At 45.9% G+C, this 17254-nt stretch overlaps 2 protein-coding genes across 3 annotated transcripts in view; both read left to right on the plus strand.

The window, feature by feature from the left end:
• LOC119386661 (uncharacterized) overlaps positions 1-6379 on the plus strand; it is a 45743-nt gene extending 39364 nt beyond the window's left edge. For both annotated transcript variants that reach the window (XM_037653945.2, XM_037653946.2), the window contains one exon: positions 6252-6379. In XM_037653945.2, the coding sequence (XP_037509873.1) occupies positions 6252-6299 (48 nt within the window). In that variant the 3' untranslated portion in view covers positions 6300-6379. The remainder of the gene's footprint in view (positions 1-6251) is intronic.
• LOC119386663 (coiled-coil domain-containing protein AGAP005037) overlaps positions 1-17254 on the plus strand; it is a 481393-nt gene that overhangs the window by 160964 nt on the left and 303175 nt on the right. The gene's annotated exons all lie outside the window — the stretch shown is intronic.

The raw sequence follows: 17254 nt of genomic DNA on the forward strand, positions 1-17254 counted from the left end.
TGTCCAACCGCAAGAAGGGGTTAAGTGAGGACAACCTCCTTAGGATGTACCACGCGTTTCTTATGAGCCATATTAATTATGTGGCGTCAGCTCTAATATGGACTAAAACAGAGAAAAGGAAGTTAAATACGCTCATGCGCAAGAGCATCAAGAAAGTCCTAGGCTTGCCTATTTTCACGAGCTCCGACAGGCTAGATCAACTCGGGATGCACAATAACATAGACGAGATAATAGAGGCGCAGGTCACTGCTCAGGTGGTTAGGCTATCGTCAACAAAAGCTGGCAGGAGAATCCTTGACGAGGTTGGCATGGCTTCTAGGATCATGGAGGAACGGCGGACAACACTGAGTAGGGAAACGAGGGCGACCTACATGGTGGGGCCCTTCCCGCGAAACGTACATCCGCAGTATAACGAGGGTAGACGTAAAGCCCGTGCACGAGCCATCTTGAGGAGAGTTAAAGATGACATGGACTCCGCCGTCTTTGTCGATGCAGCGCAGTACGGGAATAGGAGAATGTTCGCGTTGTCGGTTATAGACGGGCGGGGGGAGCATCGCTCCTCCGCCTCAGTAAGGGCGGCCACCCCGGGTATAGCGGAGCAAATTGCGGTAGCGTTGGCCTTGTCTGACCCAGAGCGTTCCTACATTTACACCGACTCGAGGGAGGCAATCAGAGCTTTCGAATCGGGCAACCTCGCTCGAGAGGCGGCCTCCATTCTAGAGAAGAGGGCTTGTCCCGGCTCTCATTTTATCACTTGGTTTCCTGCACACATGGGGAAGAACGTTCTCGAGGGCTTCCCAAACCTCAACGAGCTGGCCCACGATCGTGCGCGAGAACTCACGCGCCGCGGCGGTCTGGAGGCTCCGGAGGGGCAGGAAGAGACTCACCAGAATGATCCACTTCTGACATTTAATGAGGTAACAAAGCATTACCAACTTGGCAGGAGAGTCTATCCTCTTCCTCACCCGAAGCTCAGCAGAGCTCAGTCAGCTACTCTGAGAATGTTGCAGACGGGGTCTTTCCCGTCGCGGGGCATTCTCAGTAAGATGTACTCGGACGTTGACCCCGGTTGCCCCGACTGCAGTGAAACCTTTTGCTCCATGGCTCACATGCTCTGGCGATGTCCCGCGTTGCCTCAAACCCTTCTCTCCAGCGAAGCCGAATGGGAGGAGGCCATCAGAAGCACGGCACTCCGACAGCAAGCCCAGGCTATCCAGAGGGCCCAGGAAAGGGCAGAGCGTCACGGCGTTCTGTCCTCTACGTGGGCGCGGCCAGCAGTTACAACGGCCTCCCGTTAGGGGGTCGTAACTCCTCAGGATCCAATAAAGTTCGTTGTCTGTCTGTCTGTCTGTCTGTCTGTCTGTCTGTCTGTCTGTCTGTCTGTCGTGCTGACACTACCATATGGCGCCATCATGACGTCAGAGATCGCCAGAATTTGTAACGTCAGAATTAAGTCACATACTGTGACGTCACGTGATGGCGTCATCACATTGAATCGTCACTTGGCCAAAAGTGGGCCGCTCACGGAGGCAGTGCAAAACCATGTGAGGCTCAGAAAGCTTGCGACGCCTCCTATCCTGGAGACAGTGCAAAACCATGTTAGGTGCAGAAAGCTTTAGGAGGGACGCGGGGTGGGATCAATGCATCGACTGTGAAGGAAAAATAGTTGGCTTTTGCCTTCGAGTCGTCATAGGCGAATTCATAAGGGATATTGCGAGTTTTTAGGAACACTAGTGAGTTTTAGCTTTGCTCGACACGCTGTATATACCCCCGATGCCCGACATCGACACGATGTAAGCGCATGCGCCCTGTAGTTCTCTCTTTACCCTTTGAGCTTTGGGGCGCTACACACTTGCATCTTCGCGTCGTGTCTTGAATATTTTACGGCACCAGGATAATCTTGCGTATCTTTTGGGAAGTAGCGGTAGTAAACGAACGCCTTTAAAGGGAGCTCGCAGAGGTGCTTCCAGGGACGTTTACAAGACACTGCTGAGAATCCTAGGTGCCATAATCACTGCAGGATATTCACGCTTATTCATCACCAGAACAACCTTAGTGGGTGAAATAAAGCGGTTCGCGCACTATGGCGCCTGGGCAAGCCTCCCCCAGCTGCCATTGTTGTCTCTACCTAGTGAAACCAGATGCTTGAGAAACTATGCCTCGCCAGCGATGCCAGAGACCATTAATTTACTTGAAGGTTTATTCAATTCGTTTACTGAAAGGCATTCATTTTACTGGAACGTGTCGATTCTTTGTACCAATCGATAAATGTGCCTCCAGGTCACCGCCTATATTGACTCTTGAAAGTTGAGGTCGGGCGCTTCAGTATTTTACCAGTCCACATGTACTGCTTTCAGCAGCGTTGGTTGAGTCAGTGTAGTCAATACATCGAGTGTTTATGCCTGGCACAAACTGCGGATTGTTTGTAGTGTTCATTAAGTGCCGTGTAAACACGAGGGAGCCACGGGGAAGAATTAGCGCTGGCATATGCCCTGCGGCTTGAGTAGGCTGTCAACGCCTGAATCTTCAAAATGAGTGCTTTATACGTAACGGAGAACTTTTTAGTTTTTAGGCAGGGCACCGCCTCGTACGCCGGGTATCCGAAATACTGTGTGTAAGGTTCTTTATTTCAGTCTTAACTGCATATCTATAGAGTGCCAGTGAAAATGAAGATGCGGACATGTACGAGAAAAAAATGTTTATTTTTCGACTAAATAAAATACAGATGATAACGTTATGAATGGCTAATCTAGGTAGCGCATACTTTAACACCAAAAGTGCCACCTAACCTTAGCAGGTAAAGCGTCGAGCTGCTAAGTTTGAGGAGGCGGTTTCGGTTCCTGGCCACAGTAATCGCATTTCGATGGCTGCGAAAGGAAAGAATACCAATATGCTTCGAGTTAGGTGTACCTTGAAAAAACCCGAAATGGTCAAAATTATTCCGCAGTCCTGCACTACGGCGTTCCTCGTGATTATATCGTTGTTTCGGCAAGCAAAACCCCAGTAAAAAAAATAAATTATTATTTCAGCTGACGAATTGGAGCAAAGCACGTCGCAAAGCATGTTTGCCTATTAAGCTTGCGAGTGGGTCATGTTGGTACATGACCTTCGTGGTAAGTAGAGGAGGCCGAATAAGAAAGCAGACCCGACCTCGACCGCTGGATTCACGGACCGTTCCACCGTTCACTGTTAGACTTCATAGATGAAGAAAACTTGCGTGTGTATTTTTGATACCGCGAATTACTGCGCCTAAGGGCAAGCTTTCGAAACAGAAAAAAAAAAGAACCGATTGATTGTTTGCCCTTCTTGCGTCCTTGTTCAGCCTGGTCTACTCGCAACAAAGATCGCGTACCAACCCGCGAGTCCACCTTTCAATTTTACGTGTAAAATGTTGAAAATCAAGCAGTAAAACACGTAGCACGAGACCACACAACCAGCACCGTCTTCTTCGAAGCTCGATCTATGACCTACCTGAGCATTTTCAGCCGTTCACATAATTACACGAACGAAATGCCGACGCTCACCCAAGCTTTGGCACATTTGGTGGCATTCCAATGACTACGTTTGCATAGCAAGCCACCGCCACTGTCAACCACCATAGAGATGCTACTTCCTCATACACTTCATGAAGATTGTGTTGCGGATTCATCGCTAAGGCAGAAAGGAGAAAAAAAATGTGGAGGCGACCCTAATGGTTGAGTTAGGTGTCCGGTAGCGGCATTCGCACGTCGGCGTTCGTCTGCCCTCGCGTATTCCTTGGGTTAACCTCATCCTTCGACGCGCTTCGGCAGCGGATCTCGGAGGGCACGTAGAAAGAAGTTCGTGGTTGAGATCAGCTCCGACAGGCGCCGCAGCGATCCAAGCTGCGAGTAATATTTCAATGAACTCAATCAATTAATTTTTATTATTATCCTGGCACATAGTTGTCCCTTATCTCAAGTAAAGTTATGCTGCAATATCATATCTCTACCACGTAACTCTTGACCCAGAACCATCGATTTATATTTTTAGAAGACTTTTGTCATGAACATTGGGAAAACTGGAAGTAAATGTTCAACCGGATATGCTTGGGAGAGGAACGAGAGTGTCGCCCGGTGCTTGTGCCACTGGAAAGCAATAGGGCACCTAAGTAACTTTGAGCATGTGCAAATTCTAGACCATTAACTTTTGCCGAGAGTGCACCTGGCACACGTTGCACCCCCGACGTCGCGAAAAGCAGAACGAGCAGCGGCGGAGCGAGCTCGGGGTGCTGCAGCGCCGTCTAGTGAATCGCGCGCCAGGCAACACCCAACTACGTTCGCAGCCATTAATCAATGTCGCCTGTTGCAAACGGGGAGATAGGTAACCGTGGCGCCATGGTTAGCACGCTAGGCTATACAGAGCGCTAGTGAAGGCGGCGGGGCAAAGGTTAAAATCCTCGCCATGCTCACCTTCTTTAGCTAGAGGAAGATGGCCTAATTTGTGTGACGCTTATCTGGCACGGGTTTCTCATGGCAGCCAGGTCGCACAATGAGCCGCGTAAAGGTTTAGCATTAAAAATCTGCGTAACAAATACGCGAAGAAAGTACTTGTGGCGAAGCATAGAGAACACATCTAGGCTCGAAGCTATGCGCAAATAAGTGCAAGACAAAACGTATTCACTGGCGCGTTCTTTCCCTGTAATTGCTGGGGAGCGTGGTCTTTACAAATCCCTGAAGCCGACTTGCGGCACCCGTTTTGAAAGCGAATGTTATTTTATTACTGAAATTAACGCGCAGCTACAGACAAAAGAAATTGATTTGGTTTCCCGAGGAATAAAACCTCAGGGCCCAAGCAATATATCACCTCACGACGCAGGGATCGAAGCTACCAGCACTTGTTTCTAGAGCGTTCACTCTGTATATGGTTCATGTTTAGCTCACTTGGTAGAGCAGTTGGTGGTATAACGATTTCGGGTTGAATGCCCCAATACGCGACGAACTTTTCTTCCACTACAAGGTTTTCTTTCTCAAAAAAGCCACACGGATTTATTACATCAGTGTAGCTTCTTGTTTAATCTTAGAATGATCACTGCAAGCTTTTTCTGGCATGAAAGTGTCCGCACTTTGCGGATTTCGGGAGCGGGCACATTTCTTGACACAATAAATTCCTCATTGAAGCGTTCGTCCATCATAATTATTTTGTAAGATGTTACCTTGTCGATCTGCGTAGGGGCGCTGAATGCATTAAAACCTGCGTGCAGTGGCACAAAAGCGAAGAGGTTCAATGATACAAAATAAAAAAAAAGAAAACAGCGCGCGTGCCCATTGCTCAATTTGAAACCTAAGGGCTCACCAGTACTCAAAGGACGGCTTGTATGTTGGTAGTGCTGGCCCGGCCGGTAATCTCGTAACAGCCATAACCCGTAATAACCCGTAAACAAACTCAATAAACAAAAGAGCAAAATAGAAAGTAACACAACAATTGAGGCCGTGAATATTGAGACCGACTCGTTAGCTCAACCAGAGCAAGGTGCCAAGCTTGTAACAACAAACTCAATAAACAAAAGAGCAAAATAGAAAGTAACACAACAATTGAGGCCGTGAATATTGAGACCGACTCGTTAGCTCAACCAGAGCAAGGAGCCAAGCTTGTAACAACAAACTCAATAAACAAAAGAGCAAAATAGAAAGTAACACAACAATTGAGGCCGTGAACATTGAGACCGACTCGTTAGCTCAACCAGAGCAAGGTGCCAAGCTTGTAACAACAAACTCAATAAACAAAAGAGCAAAATAGAAAGTAACACAACAATTGAGGCCGTGAATATTGAGACCGACTCGTTAGCTCAACCAGAGCAAGGTGCCAAGCTTGTAACAACAAACTCAATAAACAAAAGAGCAAAATAGAAAGTAACACAACAATTGAGGCCGTGAATATTGAGACCGACTCGTTAGCTCAACCAGAGCAAGGTGCCAAGCTTGTAACAACAGTCCTTAATATCCGCAACAACAGGAAGTATAAGCGTAAATGCTAACCAGGCAGCACGATAAACGAGATGAGTCAAGTACACGTGCCTGCCTTCAATAAACCGATGAGGGCTCAGAAACGAAGGACGAAAATTGGGCTTGTCAATCCATCGCTCTTTGCAAAGTTCAGTGCGTTTCCTGGCAATCAGTTCGGTAAACCAGACTCTGTAATCGCAAAGTTATGCGTGGCTGTTTGCATCAATTTGTCTGGCTTTGAGTAAACGTTCGCTAACTCTTATTTATGGTTTCTCTTTGTCTTTTCAGAACTGTGTCGTTAAGACCATTTACCCACTGGCGAATCTCTTCAGGTGATCGCCGTGCGACGGCTATGCTAAATAATAAAACGCTCAATGTCGCGGTCCACGTGACGTTCGGCACTCGCTTGTAGTTTTTCTTTGTTGCCCATTCGCACAGTTTCTTTTTTTTTTTCAGATCATTAGCAGACCTATTTAATTGTTCTGTGTAAAGTTTGTAACATAATAAAAAATATTATACGTCAGTATCGCTACAGACCGCAGAGTGCCGAAGTTTTCAGTTGCCCCTGTTTCGGGATGCTCTTCTTGCAACCAAATTTAATCGCTCTTAACGTTTGTAACGTTGGACAACACCCGAGCGGCAGCGTCTGTGGCGACACCTAGAGGTCGACCAGGAACACACGCAGGCCCGTAGCCAGGAATTTTTTTCGGGGAGGGGGGGGGGCACTTTCTGAAAGCCTTGACTATTTGAGAAAAACGCCTATTTTCATTATTTATTTTCGGTAAAACGCCATGTATTAAGAAAATAAGGGGAGGGGGGGCTGGCCCCCCGCCTCCCCCCACTGGCTACGGGCCTGAACACACGCATGACGGCCTCCCCTATCACCTCGAACATTTTCCTTCGCGATCTGCAGGGCTCCGGCGGAGCAGCGCAGAAAGCGGAGCTCAGCCTCGAACGATCGGCGAAGAAGTCCAAGGGCATGGCTTGCGAGGAGGGTCCCTTCATACAACATGACTTTTTTATTTATTTTTAATTTATACCATACCGCATATCCAGTGAGGGCGCAAGTAGGATCGGCACAACATTAATTACGCTTAAATTATGGCTACAATGTTGTACTACAACTGTACCCTGAGCATTTACATAACTTCAAAAACTAACAGGGTCCCCTATGCATCCGTCTCAGTCGACTCGAAGGTGAAAGCCATCTTCTTTATTCTAAGTCGATGGATGGATGGATGTTATGAGCGTCCCCTTTAAAACGGGGCGGTGACATGTCTGCCACCAGGCTCGAAGAAAAAAAAAAGCTTCCTTGTTTCATGTTGGCCTAATACCTTATCTACATTGATTAAATCTATGTTATTATACCAAAAAATATAAATTCACGGTCCATCTCTCTGCCTCTTAAGGCAGAATGACCTTATTTTTCCGCCATTATTTATTTTTGTTCTGTATCTCTACTTTTCTGCCACCAATACTCTAACCGTCTCTTACTTATTTCTATCGAGGACGTGTTCAGCTTTCCATTGTTGTCCCTAAAACCCAAGGCTTCATGTAGACTCGTGCCCACACGTATACCTGGGTGAATATCGCCACATTCAATCAGTACATGTTCCATCGTTTCCTTAGTTCCCCCGCAGCATGTACATTGTTCTTCTTCGTTACTAAATCTCGCTTTATAACTACGCGTTCTAAGGCAGCCCGACCTTGCTTCAAACAGTAAAGCGCTTCCCCTTGAATTATCATAAAACCTTTCCCTCCTTATTTCGTTTTTTCCTTTTCGGTAGTTACTCAGAGCCGGCTTCTTTTCCATCGCTGTCATCCAATAAGTCCTCTCCGCCTCTCTGACCTTCCGCTTAATGCTCCTTGTTGCCATATCGCCCGCACTGCCAGCCGTATATTTACTGGTGAGCCTCCTAGTTCTTTTTCTCCACTGCGTGTCAACGCTTTTTCTATACAAATACCTGAAAACCTTCTCTGCCCATCTACTCTCCTTCATTTTCCTCAGCCTCTCTTCGAATCTCATTTTGCTCTGCGCTTCCCTCACTTCAAAGCCTGTCCATCCCATATCACCCTTTACCGCCTCATTTGTCGTCTTCCCGTGAGAGCCCAACGCGAGGCGGCCCACCGTCCTTTGATTTACATCCATTCCTGATTGCACCTCTGACTTCATGCACACCACTGAGTTCCCAAATGTAAGCCCCGGAACCATCACACCCTTCCACAGCCCTCGAAGCACCTCGTACCTATTGTATCCCCATAAAGCTCTGTGCTTCATAATTGCAGCATTCCTCTTTCCCTTTGCTACCGATGCTTTCTCTTGTACCTCCATATATCTATCCCCCTCATTTACCCATACTCCGAGGTACTTGTACTCGCTTACCCTCGGTATTTTTTGGCCCTGTATTAATACCGTATGGTCTCCGTGATCATTGAATACCATCAATCCACATTTTGTTGCACTAAATCCTAGTCCTAGAGCCTCACACTCCCTTCCGCATATATCTGCCAGTCGCTGTATATCATCTTGACTGTCCGCAAATAAGACAATATCATCAGCATAAAATAGACCTGGAAGCTTCTGCTCAACCATCGCTCCGACCTGTTTAGTGACAAATTAAATCCATGTTGCTACCTTCTAGCGCTTTTTTCCATCCTCGCCATGTACAGCATGAATAACAGCGGGGACAAAGGGCATCCCTGTCTCAGCCCCTTGCTAATTTCAACGCTGTCCTTGCTACTTATTCCTTCCCATTCTATACAAACTGTATTTCCTCGGTATATTTCCCTCAAAAGCTGTACACAGTCGTCACCTATGCCCACTTCCTTCAATATATCCCACAAAATTTCCTGATTAACGTTGTCATACGCCCCGGTGATATCTAGATAAGCTACGTATAAGGGCCTGTTTTCTATTTTAGATATTTCTATACACTGGGTAAGAACAAACAGATTATCGTCTAACCGCCTGACGATTCGAAATCCATTCTGAAGTTCTCCCAAAATATCATTTTGTTCTACCCACGCTTCTATTTTTAATTTTACTGCCTGCATCGCCAACCTGTATAGCACCGATGTAATCGTTAGCGGTCTATACGAGCGAATGTTATCCTTTTCTCCCTTGCCTTTATAGATTAAGTTCATTCTACTTTTTCGCCAACTGTCTGGTATTTCCCTCTCCTGTAAGCACTTTTCTACGGCTTTGAGCAGTGCTTCTTTAGTTTTATGTCCGAGTTCGTTAATGAGGCTGACGGGAACCCCATCTAAGCCCGGAGTAGTGCGCTTAGGAATTTTTCCTTCGGCCTTCTTCCAATTGAAATTCTCTAGTACTACATCTTCGTCGGTTGCACTCCTTTGCGTACTTTTACTCACCGGGGGAATCCCCTGGGGACCTTTTTAAACGAATCGGCTGTTATCTTTCGGATGTAACCTAGCGCTTCATATCCTTCCAATTTATTTCCTCCTTCATCTACCATATGTTGTTGCATTGTGACAGACTTCCTACCCAGCGCTTTTAGGTGGCTCCAAAATATCCTAGGCGCGGCCTTCTTCTTTTCGCGAATCTCTGTCATCCAGCGTTCACTTTCACCTTTAATTTTTGCCTCGACTAATTTCTGCACAATGGATTTTTGCTCTAAATATATTTCCCATATTTGGTTGACCTTCGTCCTGTGGCCGCTTCTCCTTTTTTGCCTGTCTGTGCTCCCGTGATGCCTGACGTCGCATCTCGATCGCTTCCCGGATTTCTTTGTTCCACCAACTTTTTGGCTTTTTCTTTCCTTTCCAACAAATAGTTTTCTTCTCTATTTCCATTTCTTTCGTGATTACATGTAGCAGCTCACTATACTTCCAGTCTTTGCCTGGTAGTTCGTCTACTTTTTCCTCGACTCTTGCGGCTATATTTGTTATTTGTTTGTCATTTAGATACGAGCTGCCAAACTTTGATTCTATGTTCTTATTTTCAGTTTTATATCCCATTTGTAATATTATGCGTTTATGATCACTACCCAAGCTGTTAATGCCTTCTTCGTCTATTCTCATCTCTCTAAGTTTGTCATATATTCCTTCTGTCATGAGACAGTAATCAATGCTCGATTGCCTGTTTCTGACTTCCCACGTGATCTGCCCCTCACACTTAGGCCCCACGTTAACTATCTCAAGACTATGTTGCTCGAAGAGATCTAGCAATAACTTGCCATTGGTGTCTGAATATCCGTCAAGGTCATGAATGTGAGCGTTCATGTCCCCTAGAAGGATTATCTCGGCATCATGACCAAATTCTTTAATATCGGTGCTTATGCATTTCACTATCTCCAGATTCTTTTCTCTGCAGTTATTGCCTGTCCACAAGTAAGCTACACCTAGCCACGTTTTCTTTCCACCTACTGTGCCCGAAACCCACATGTGCTCTGAACACGTTTGTTTCACTCTCTCCCATTTTGTTCTGCTATGAATTAGCATGTACTGAACCTCAAGCGCCCCCTTTCGAAAGCTTTCCGCGGCTAACGTGGTTTTGAAATGCCTCCAGGACCGGATACACTCTAACATTTCTGCCCCTCACCTTGTTTTGCACAGCCTCCGGGATCCGCACACCTTTTAACAAGCAATGATGTCATGTGATCACATAACCATTTGACGTCATGATAACATCACAAGTTTTGGCGAACTGTGACGTCACAAGGACGTCATGCGGTGACGTCATCAAGCGATGATGATTTTTTGCATCACTCGTGGGGACGCTGCCGACGTGGGACGCCGGTCAATTTGGTGAGGCATCTAAGGCTTTCGCCTTAGTAAAGCTATCAGGGCCGCTCTAAAGAAGCTGCAACAGCAGATTTAACGGGGACCTCTATGTATTTGCCAGCTTGATGTGCATGCCAGACCTCACTAGTTGCCTTGGCTACATGCCAGGCCTTCAAATAAACTGTCGCCTCCAGTTTCCTTCTGAAACACGCCGATCACTTGCCGGTGCGGTCAGTCTAGGAATTGCGGTTTTGGTGGTGTACAACAGCGAATGACAAGCGAATACTGGCGGCAAGCTATCGTGGTCCTTCGTTACACCTGACACAGAGCCCTCTGGAAAAAGTGGCTGCATTGTACCAGCTATGAAATTTCTCGTATGTTGTCATCAGTTTACCATAGTGTATAACTTATGCGATGATCTTACCTTATGGGACTTGGATATCATACTTAATTCGTCGTTTGCTGGCGATGAGTTGTTTGCGATTTAATTTAAATTGTAATCTCACGTGCCAAAAAATACGAGATTATAAGGAACGCTTTAATGGAAGGCTCTAACGTTGTCTTCATCTCTTGGATTTATTTATAACGTGACCAATAATGTATCAGCGCACGATCGTTTTCGCATTTCGCTCCCATTGCACTGAATACCTCTACTCCAGCAGCGCAGCGCTTTATCCACTGGGCTATGGGGGTAAGTAACAACTCTTGCTTTTTTTATATATACAGAAGGAAGGCCTGCCTAAACCCTGGTCCCTATCACCATTCAATCGATTCTGCCCATTTTGACTCTTGTGGTGCACTATATTGTTTTCGGTCTTGGTTAGTTGCACATGTTAGTTTGGCGTTTGTATAGTTCACTGTAATAGCTTATACGCCAAGCTTACGCGTTCAGACCTAAAGCCGCGACAGCTGCTTGGTTAAATGGCAGCCGCTGTCGCAATGTGGCGCTGGCGAATTGCGTCGCAGACAGTGGCGAGCCGGAGTTACGTTTGCGTAGCCCATGCGAGGCTCTCAAACTGCCTGCGAATACATAAGACAACCTGCAGCGATAAATTTTGAAGTGATGGTTCTCGCTGTGTACGGTCTACGGGCCCCCATTAAGTGCAGCCTTTCGCGGGTCCGCTCGGTTCTAACGAGATGGAAGTTTTCTTATGCCCTTGTCGAGCTGAGAACTCGTGCCCCGAGCGCTTTTCGAATGTAAGAGGCTGGGACGACTCAATGCGCACATTTTACTTCAGTTCCCTCTTTAAAACATTTTATTATTATTATTTTTTTTTTGCGAACGACAACGAAGCACTATCGCGGCCGTAAATAAGAAAGGACAAACGCTGCCTTTAGATTACGCTCGCTCCCTCCGACGCGTGAGCCCTTCGCCTTCCAAAAGGAGCTCTCTCTTTTTTTTGCTTTTTTCTTTTTTTTGTTTTGAAGACGTGCTTTTGAAAGGGCGCCATTAAGATCTCAATGACTCCTGCGTGTGAAACGATTGCAGCCCGTCCTTATATTTAGCCCGATCGATACTGTCACTAGGCAGAGGAAGCATGCTATGAACGAGACACAGTGCTATCTCGCAGTACAGGAAACGGGTTCAATACAGCAGGAGATAGCATTACTTCCAATCTCGATGTGGGCTTGCGTATGCTGGACAGGGCGATTGATTCAGAAATAATCGATAAACAGCTTAGCCCCAATTTCTGTTACGAACCGCTTCATATACAGTTGAATGGAATGTCAGGTTATGAGCGAACACTAGAAGGGGTGACACAAAATGACAATAATGGCTATTTGAAAAATGACAAATTGGTTATTTCCCGTACGGGCATGCACTTTAGATAATACTTTGAGAACCACACACAGGTGGAGCAGCAAAAACGAAGGCACACCGAAGAAATAGCAGATTAAAATTAATAGCTAACTTAGCCTCACGACGCGATCAAGTGTGTTTAGTTTTGTGGGTTCGCGGCTTTCGAAAATTCATTTTCTCTTTTTGAACAGGCAGATCGATGGTGCTCGCACATAACCACTTACGCGTATGCACATATCAAAAAGCAACATTAGTCTTCCTTACTCTGTGGTCCTCCGATCTCGCAACACCTTTTGCCGTGGAATCGCGGTTTTCACTTGCATGCCAGACATAGCGTAGGCAAATTTCCGCGATGAGTTGTCAGATTACACGAATAGTTATGTTCACTAAGCCTATCATTGATAGATATTTCTGTTTGACCTGTTCAGGTGAATATAAAGTCATAAGAACAAGCCATTTAGCAACTTCCCTAGCTTTTTTCAACCAACCAGTCATGCGGCTGAGGATAATTGAGGCAAATCCACTTTGGGGTTTATTGAAACTTCCACATTATCCAACATAGGTCGAACAAGCCGAGACCCCGATAGTTTCAGTGTACACAAGGCCCGTTGTATTTGTCGTTGCCGTGGTAAAGACATGTGATCTTAGAATGATTGACAATTGGCATGGATTAAATGTCATTGAAAGATGCGTGTACAAATACGGCATGATATATAGGAACGAAAGGACAATACAGTCATATATGTAATGGTAGACTTTTAGTGTTGTTGATGCAACATATCCTTACAGTGTTTGCCGCAGAAACCTTCTAGCACGGGCAGAAGAAGGGACACACACAAGCGCTCAAAGCGCTTGTGTGTGTCCTATGCACAAGGAACCTCAACCGCCCAGGAAAGTGTCACAACACGTTTGGCGCATCTGGACTGTTCGAAAATCAAGACGTTGGTTTGCACAGACTGTGCTGATTCTGATTTGCTCACCATTTCCGCAGTGCCTCCTGGCGCCTCTCTGAATAACTCCGCTCCTTTACCGGTTATTCCTCCAAGGTTCGATATGAAGGCTCTGTCTACGACGGACGGCCCCCGTTTTTGGGCGACTAGGTATCTAATCCTTGGTGTCAGAAGACGCCGAAAAAGCAATATCACTGACGGGGTTGTAGCGTTCGTGCGTGAAGCGGCCATACCTGCAGCGGGAGCTATAACGCTACCTCTGCTTGCGCCACCACCGAGGATCGGGAGCGCAGCGTAAAGGGTACGTCGTAGCGGCGTAGCCAGAATTTCACTCTATGGTGGTCCGACGCACCCACAAATGTGCGCATACGTGCGCCTGTATGTGCATCTATACGTATATACACATAATGCGGTAATTTAGGGGAAGGGGATGAATTCAGCCTCCTGTCTGCGCTAGAGCTATGTCTAATTCGGTTCCTAGTTTTTGCATTGAAGCGTGGGTTATTAGCTCCCGCTGCATCCACATAACGTGCCAGAATCGGGATTGTGAGTGCCTTAAGTATATTCATTCGCCGGAAACGCTTAAGACGGGCAAGGATTTCGGACGCAGCTGGACGCGTACTGAATATTTCATGTCTTCAGCACCGTTGAAACATCGGAGGTCATTAAGGTGGGCCTGCGTATGTACACGGATCAGAGTAGACGCAAACTTTTTCGCACTACCGACTAAACACACTTCTTGTTTTAACACAAGCACATCCCTTTCTTGCAAAAAGCACAGATCCTTATGGAACTAAAGCACTCGGAAACACGGCGTGCAAGGTTTAGCCTCGTATAAGCTTGCGTAACACTAGTTGCAATGCTGTATGCACGTGCGTGGCATGCGAACAGTGCAAACATCTCTGGCGCACTCGGTCTCACATATCCGACGGTCGTCAAAGTCGGTTATGAATAAAGCTATCTCGGCAGTCTTGGTCTTCGGGTAGTGCAGCGTTTCCTGGAAGATCTCGACGGCCTTTGTGTGGCACGTGCTCCGCATGAAGACAAGTGAACGTAAGCTTCTGAGTAATGCGCTTAGACGGATAAACGAAAAATGATATTTCTGGACCTCACGTACCGGTAGCTGCGTTTGGTGCTACGTGCCCCTTTTTACGTTTGTAGAAGGTTCATTGCTGCACCAGGAAGCATAGGAAGAATTTACTAAAGGCTGCATTATTTCGCAGTAATGCACGCATGAGTACATGAAACTCGGCTATGGGCGCATGACTATATATATATATATATATATATATATATATATATATATATATATATATATATATATATATATATATATATATATATATTCTTGCTTTGCTTTGCATTCGTTTTGTTTGAGAAGAGGCTGGAAGGCAGCACAGGTTGAGATCACTTACGTGCCTCCCTCTGGGCGCCTGAATAAATGATGCTCTTACTGCATTGCTGTGTTCATTACTTCTATCCCTTTTGAAAGTACAGGCAATATAGGGGTAAGGTGGGGCTAAACGCGACAAAAGTTTGAAAACAGTGAATATTTTTTTTATTTCACTTGTTACAATAAAATGTCAACACAGGAACTTTCGTTTGGGCACAAGGTATGCGCTACATAAATATGGTCATGCTGTGACAGTTCTAAAAATTATTTTAAAAAGAAACAAAAAATGCACCACATGTCTCATTTTGCCCCAACCTGCGGGGCACAAGGAGACGCTGCGTGAGGCAACACGAGACAGCGTGAAAAAATTTTATCCTTTCATTTCTTGCAGTAGAAGCACTTCAAATTCACTTCGTGGGTCACCACGCAGTCTTCATGCGCCCAGTCTTTGCACTCCACGCATTGAATCCAGCGCTGTGCTGCTCCGAAACTCCTGAAAAGCATTTAGTGCTTTTTTCATGTCGTTTTCCTCCCAGGAAACTCTAGATGATATTCTCTTGTATGTCTGCACCATCCTTAACAAAAACATATCATATATAATGAGCGTAAATAAATGGTTCACTTAATAAGAGACTCTCTAAGGCAATTCAATACCTTATTGTGGCGTTTTGCCCCTCTCACATGCCCGAATTAAAAAAAAATTCCCCTTTGGCCCACGGCACCAAATGAACTAAACTTTTGGTGGCATGTAGCTAGTAGTATAAAGTAACAACATAAGCACTTACACTGTTGTACTGATGCCGGAGTAGCTTCGCGCACGGATGCGAAAATCTGGCCGAGCAGAATTTCGCCCCTTTATGGCGGGTCACGAACACACTGACATCAGCCGCGCAATTTCTCTCGCGCGAACGCTGTGAGCAATCATCAACTTTTACAAATAGAATGTCGAAAACTGCCGGGAGCTATCGCTGAAATAGAGAAACAAAGAAAATGTACTTTTTGTATTAGCTGTAGAGGGCGGCAAAGTCAAAATGTCGCGTTTTGCCCCCCCGTCTCATTTTGCTCCGCCTTGCCCTAATTGAGACTATCTCTGTAGTGTCCGAAACAGCAGAGAGAGAGAAGAGGGAGAAAGGAAAGACAGGGAGGTTAACCAGGAGCAGTCTCCGGTTTGCTACCCTGCACGTGGGAAGGGGAAAGGGGATGAAAAGATTGAAAGAGAAGAAGAAGAGTTTGTGACGACAGCACGCGACAAAATACAACAACAACAAAACAAAACACGACAAAACGAAGTCATAACCGCAGTCCAAGTACTACACAGCACCATTTTCTTAACTATAGAACAGTGTCGGTAGTGAGCTGGCAGTGGCTTGACCAATTAGTCCCTGGCTTTACCATTTTAGTGCCATCATTGGCTTCAACGCTTGCGTGGGCATCGAACAGTGGGGCGAATTCTTCCTTCAGTGCTCACTCTTTCTCATAGAGAAACCTGTGAAAAACCTGGTGCAGGTTTCTTTATGAGAAATCTGGACCCACATTGTTAGCTTACTATCACTGTCCGCAGAATGTGCATGTCACTGCAATATTACAATACTGGAAATCTTCGTATCCTGCAGTGGCATCAGTGTCGTCTTCTGCGCGTCCGTTTGGTCACGCACCGTGCACTGTACTCTATATTACAAACCCTCCCATTATATTTACATTTGATAAAAGTCTCCCATTTCAATCATGTAAGGCCCCCCTTCGTCGTACTCAGGCGCATGCTATTAACACCACCTTGTCTACTTTGAATCACCTCTGCAAAAACTCACGAGGTGGCGGAAGGGGTAAGGACAAGGGAACATACAATTGTCCGTATGCAGCACAAGGCAATTTGAATTTCACATAAAGAAGACTTCCTAGTTGACCAAAAATTCGTCCTGATCCGGGGTTTAAACCAGGGGGCAACGTCTATCCGGGGCCCTACCAATTGGGCTAACCAGAAAGCTAGGGTCTGCAAGCGCCAGGGTGAATTGATCGACAACACGAGGCACATGGACGCTGTTGTGTCACACGTATTCGGTTCATAAGAATGGGAGCTGTTTAACAAATAGGTGATGAACGTTGATGGAGCCTGCGATGTTCTTTACTGTACATTCACGTCTTTGTTCGGCGTATTTTCCACAGTGAATTATTACCCTTATTACACTTGAAATTAACTGTCTGCCGTTGGACATGAGGAATTGTGATTATCTCTTGTGTATTCCTCCACTCCAGTTTTCCACGCAATCTTGAATAAAACTGGCTATTGGACGATTTGTTGCTGAATCACATACGACATCTTTTAGCGCAAAAGTGGGAACTAAAGGAACCCCGAGAAAGTGTAGAAGAATACAATGCACAGGGCGAGAGCTAGACATCAGCTGAA

Source organism: Rhipicephalus sanguineus, chromosome 3 (genome assembly GCF_013339695.2).
Source record: "Rhipicephalus sanguineus isolate Rsan-2018 chromosome 3, BIME_Rsan_1.4, whole genome shotgun sequence".
Lineage (NCBI taxonomy): Eukaryota > Metazoa > Arthropoda > Arachnida > Ixodida > Ixodidae > Rhipicephalus > Rhipicephalus sanguineus.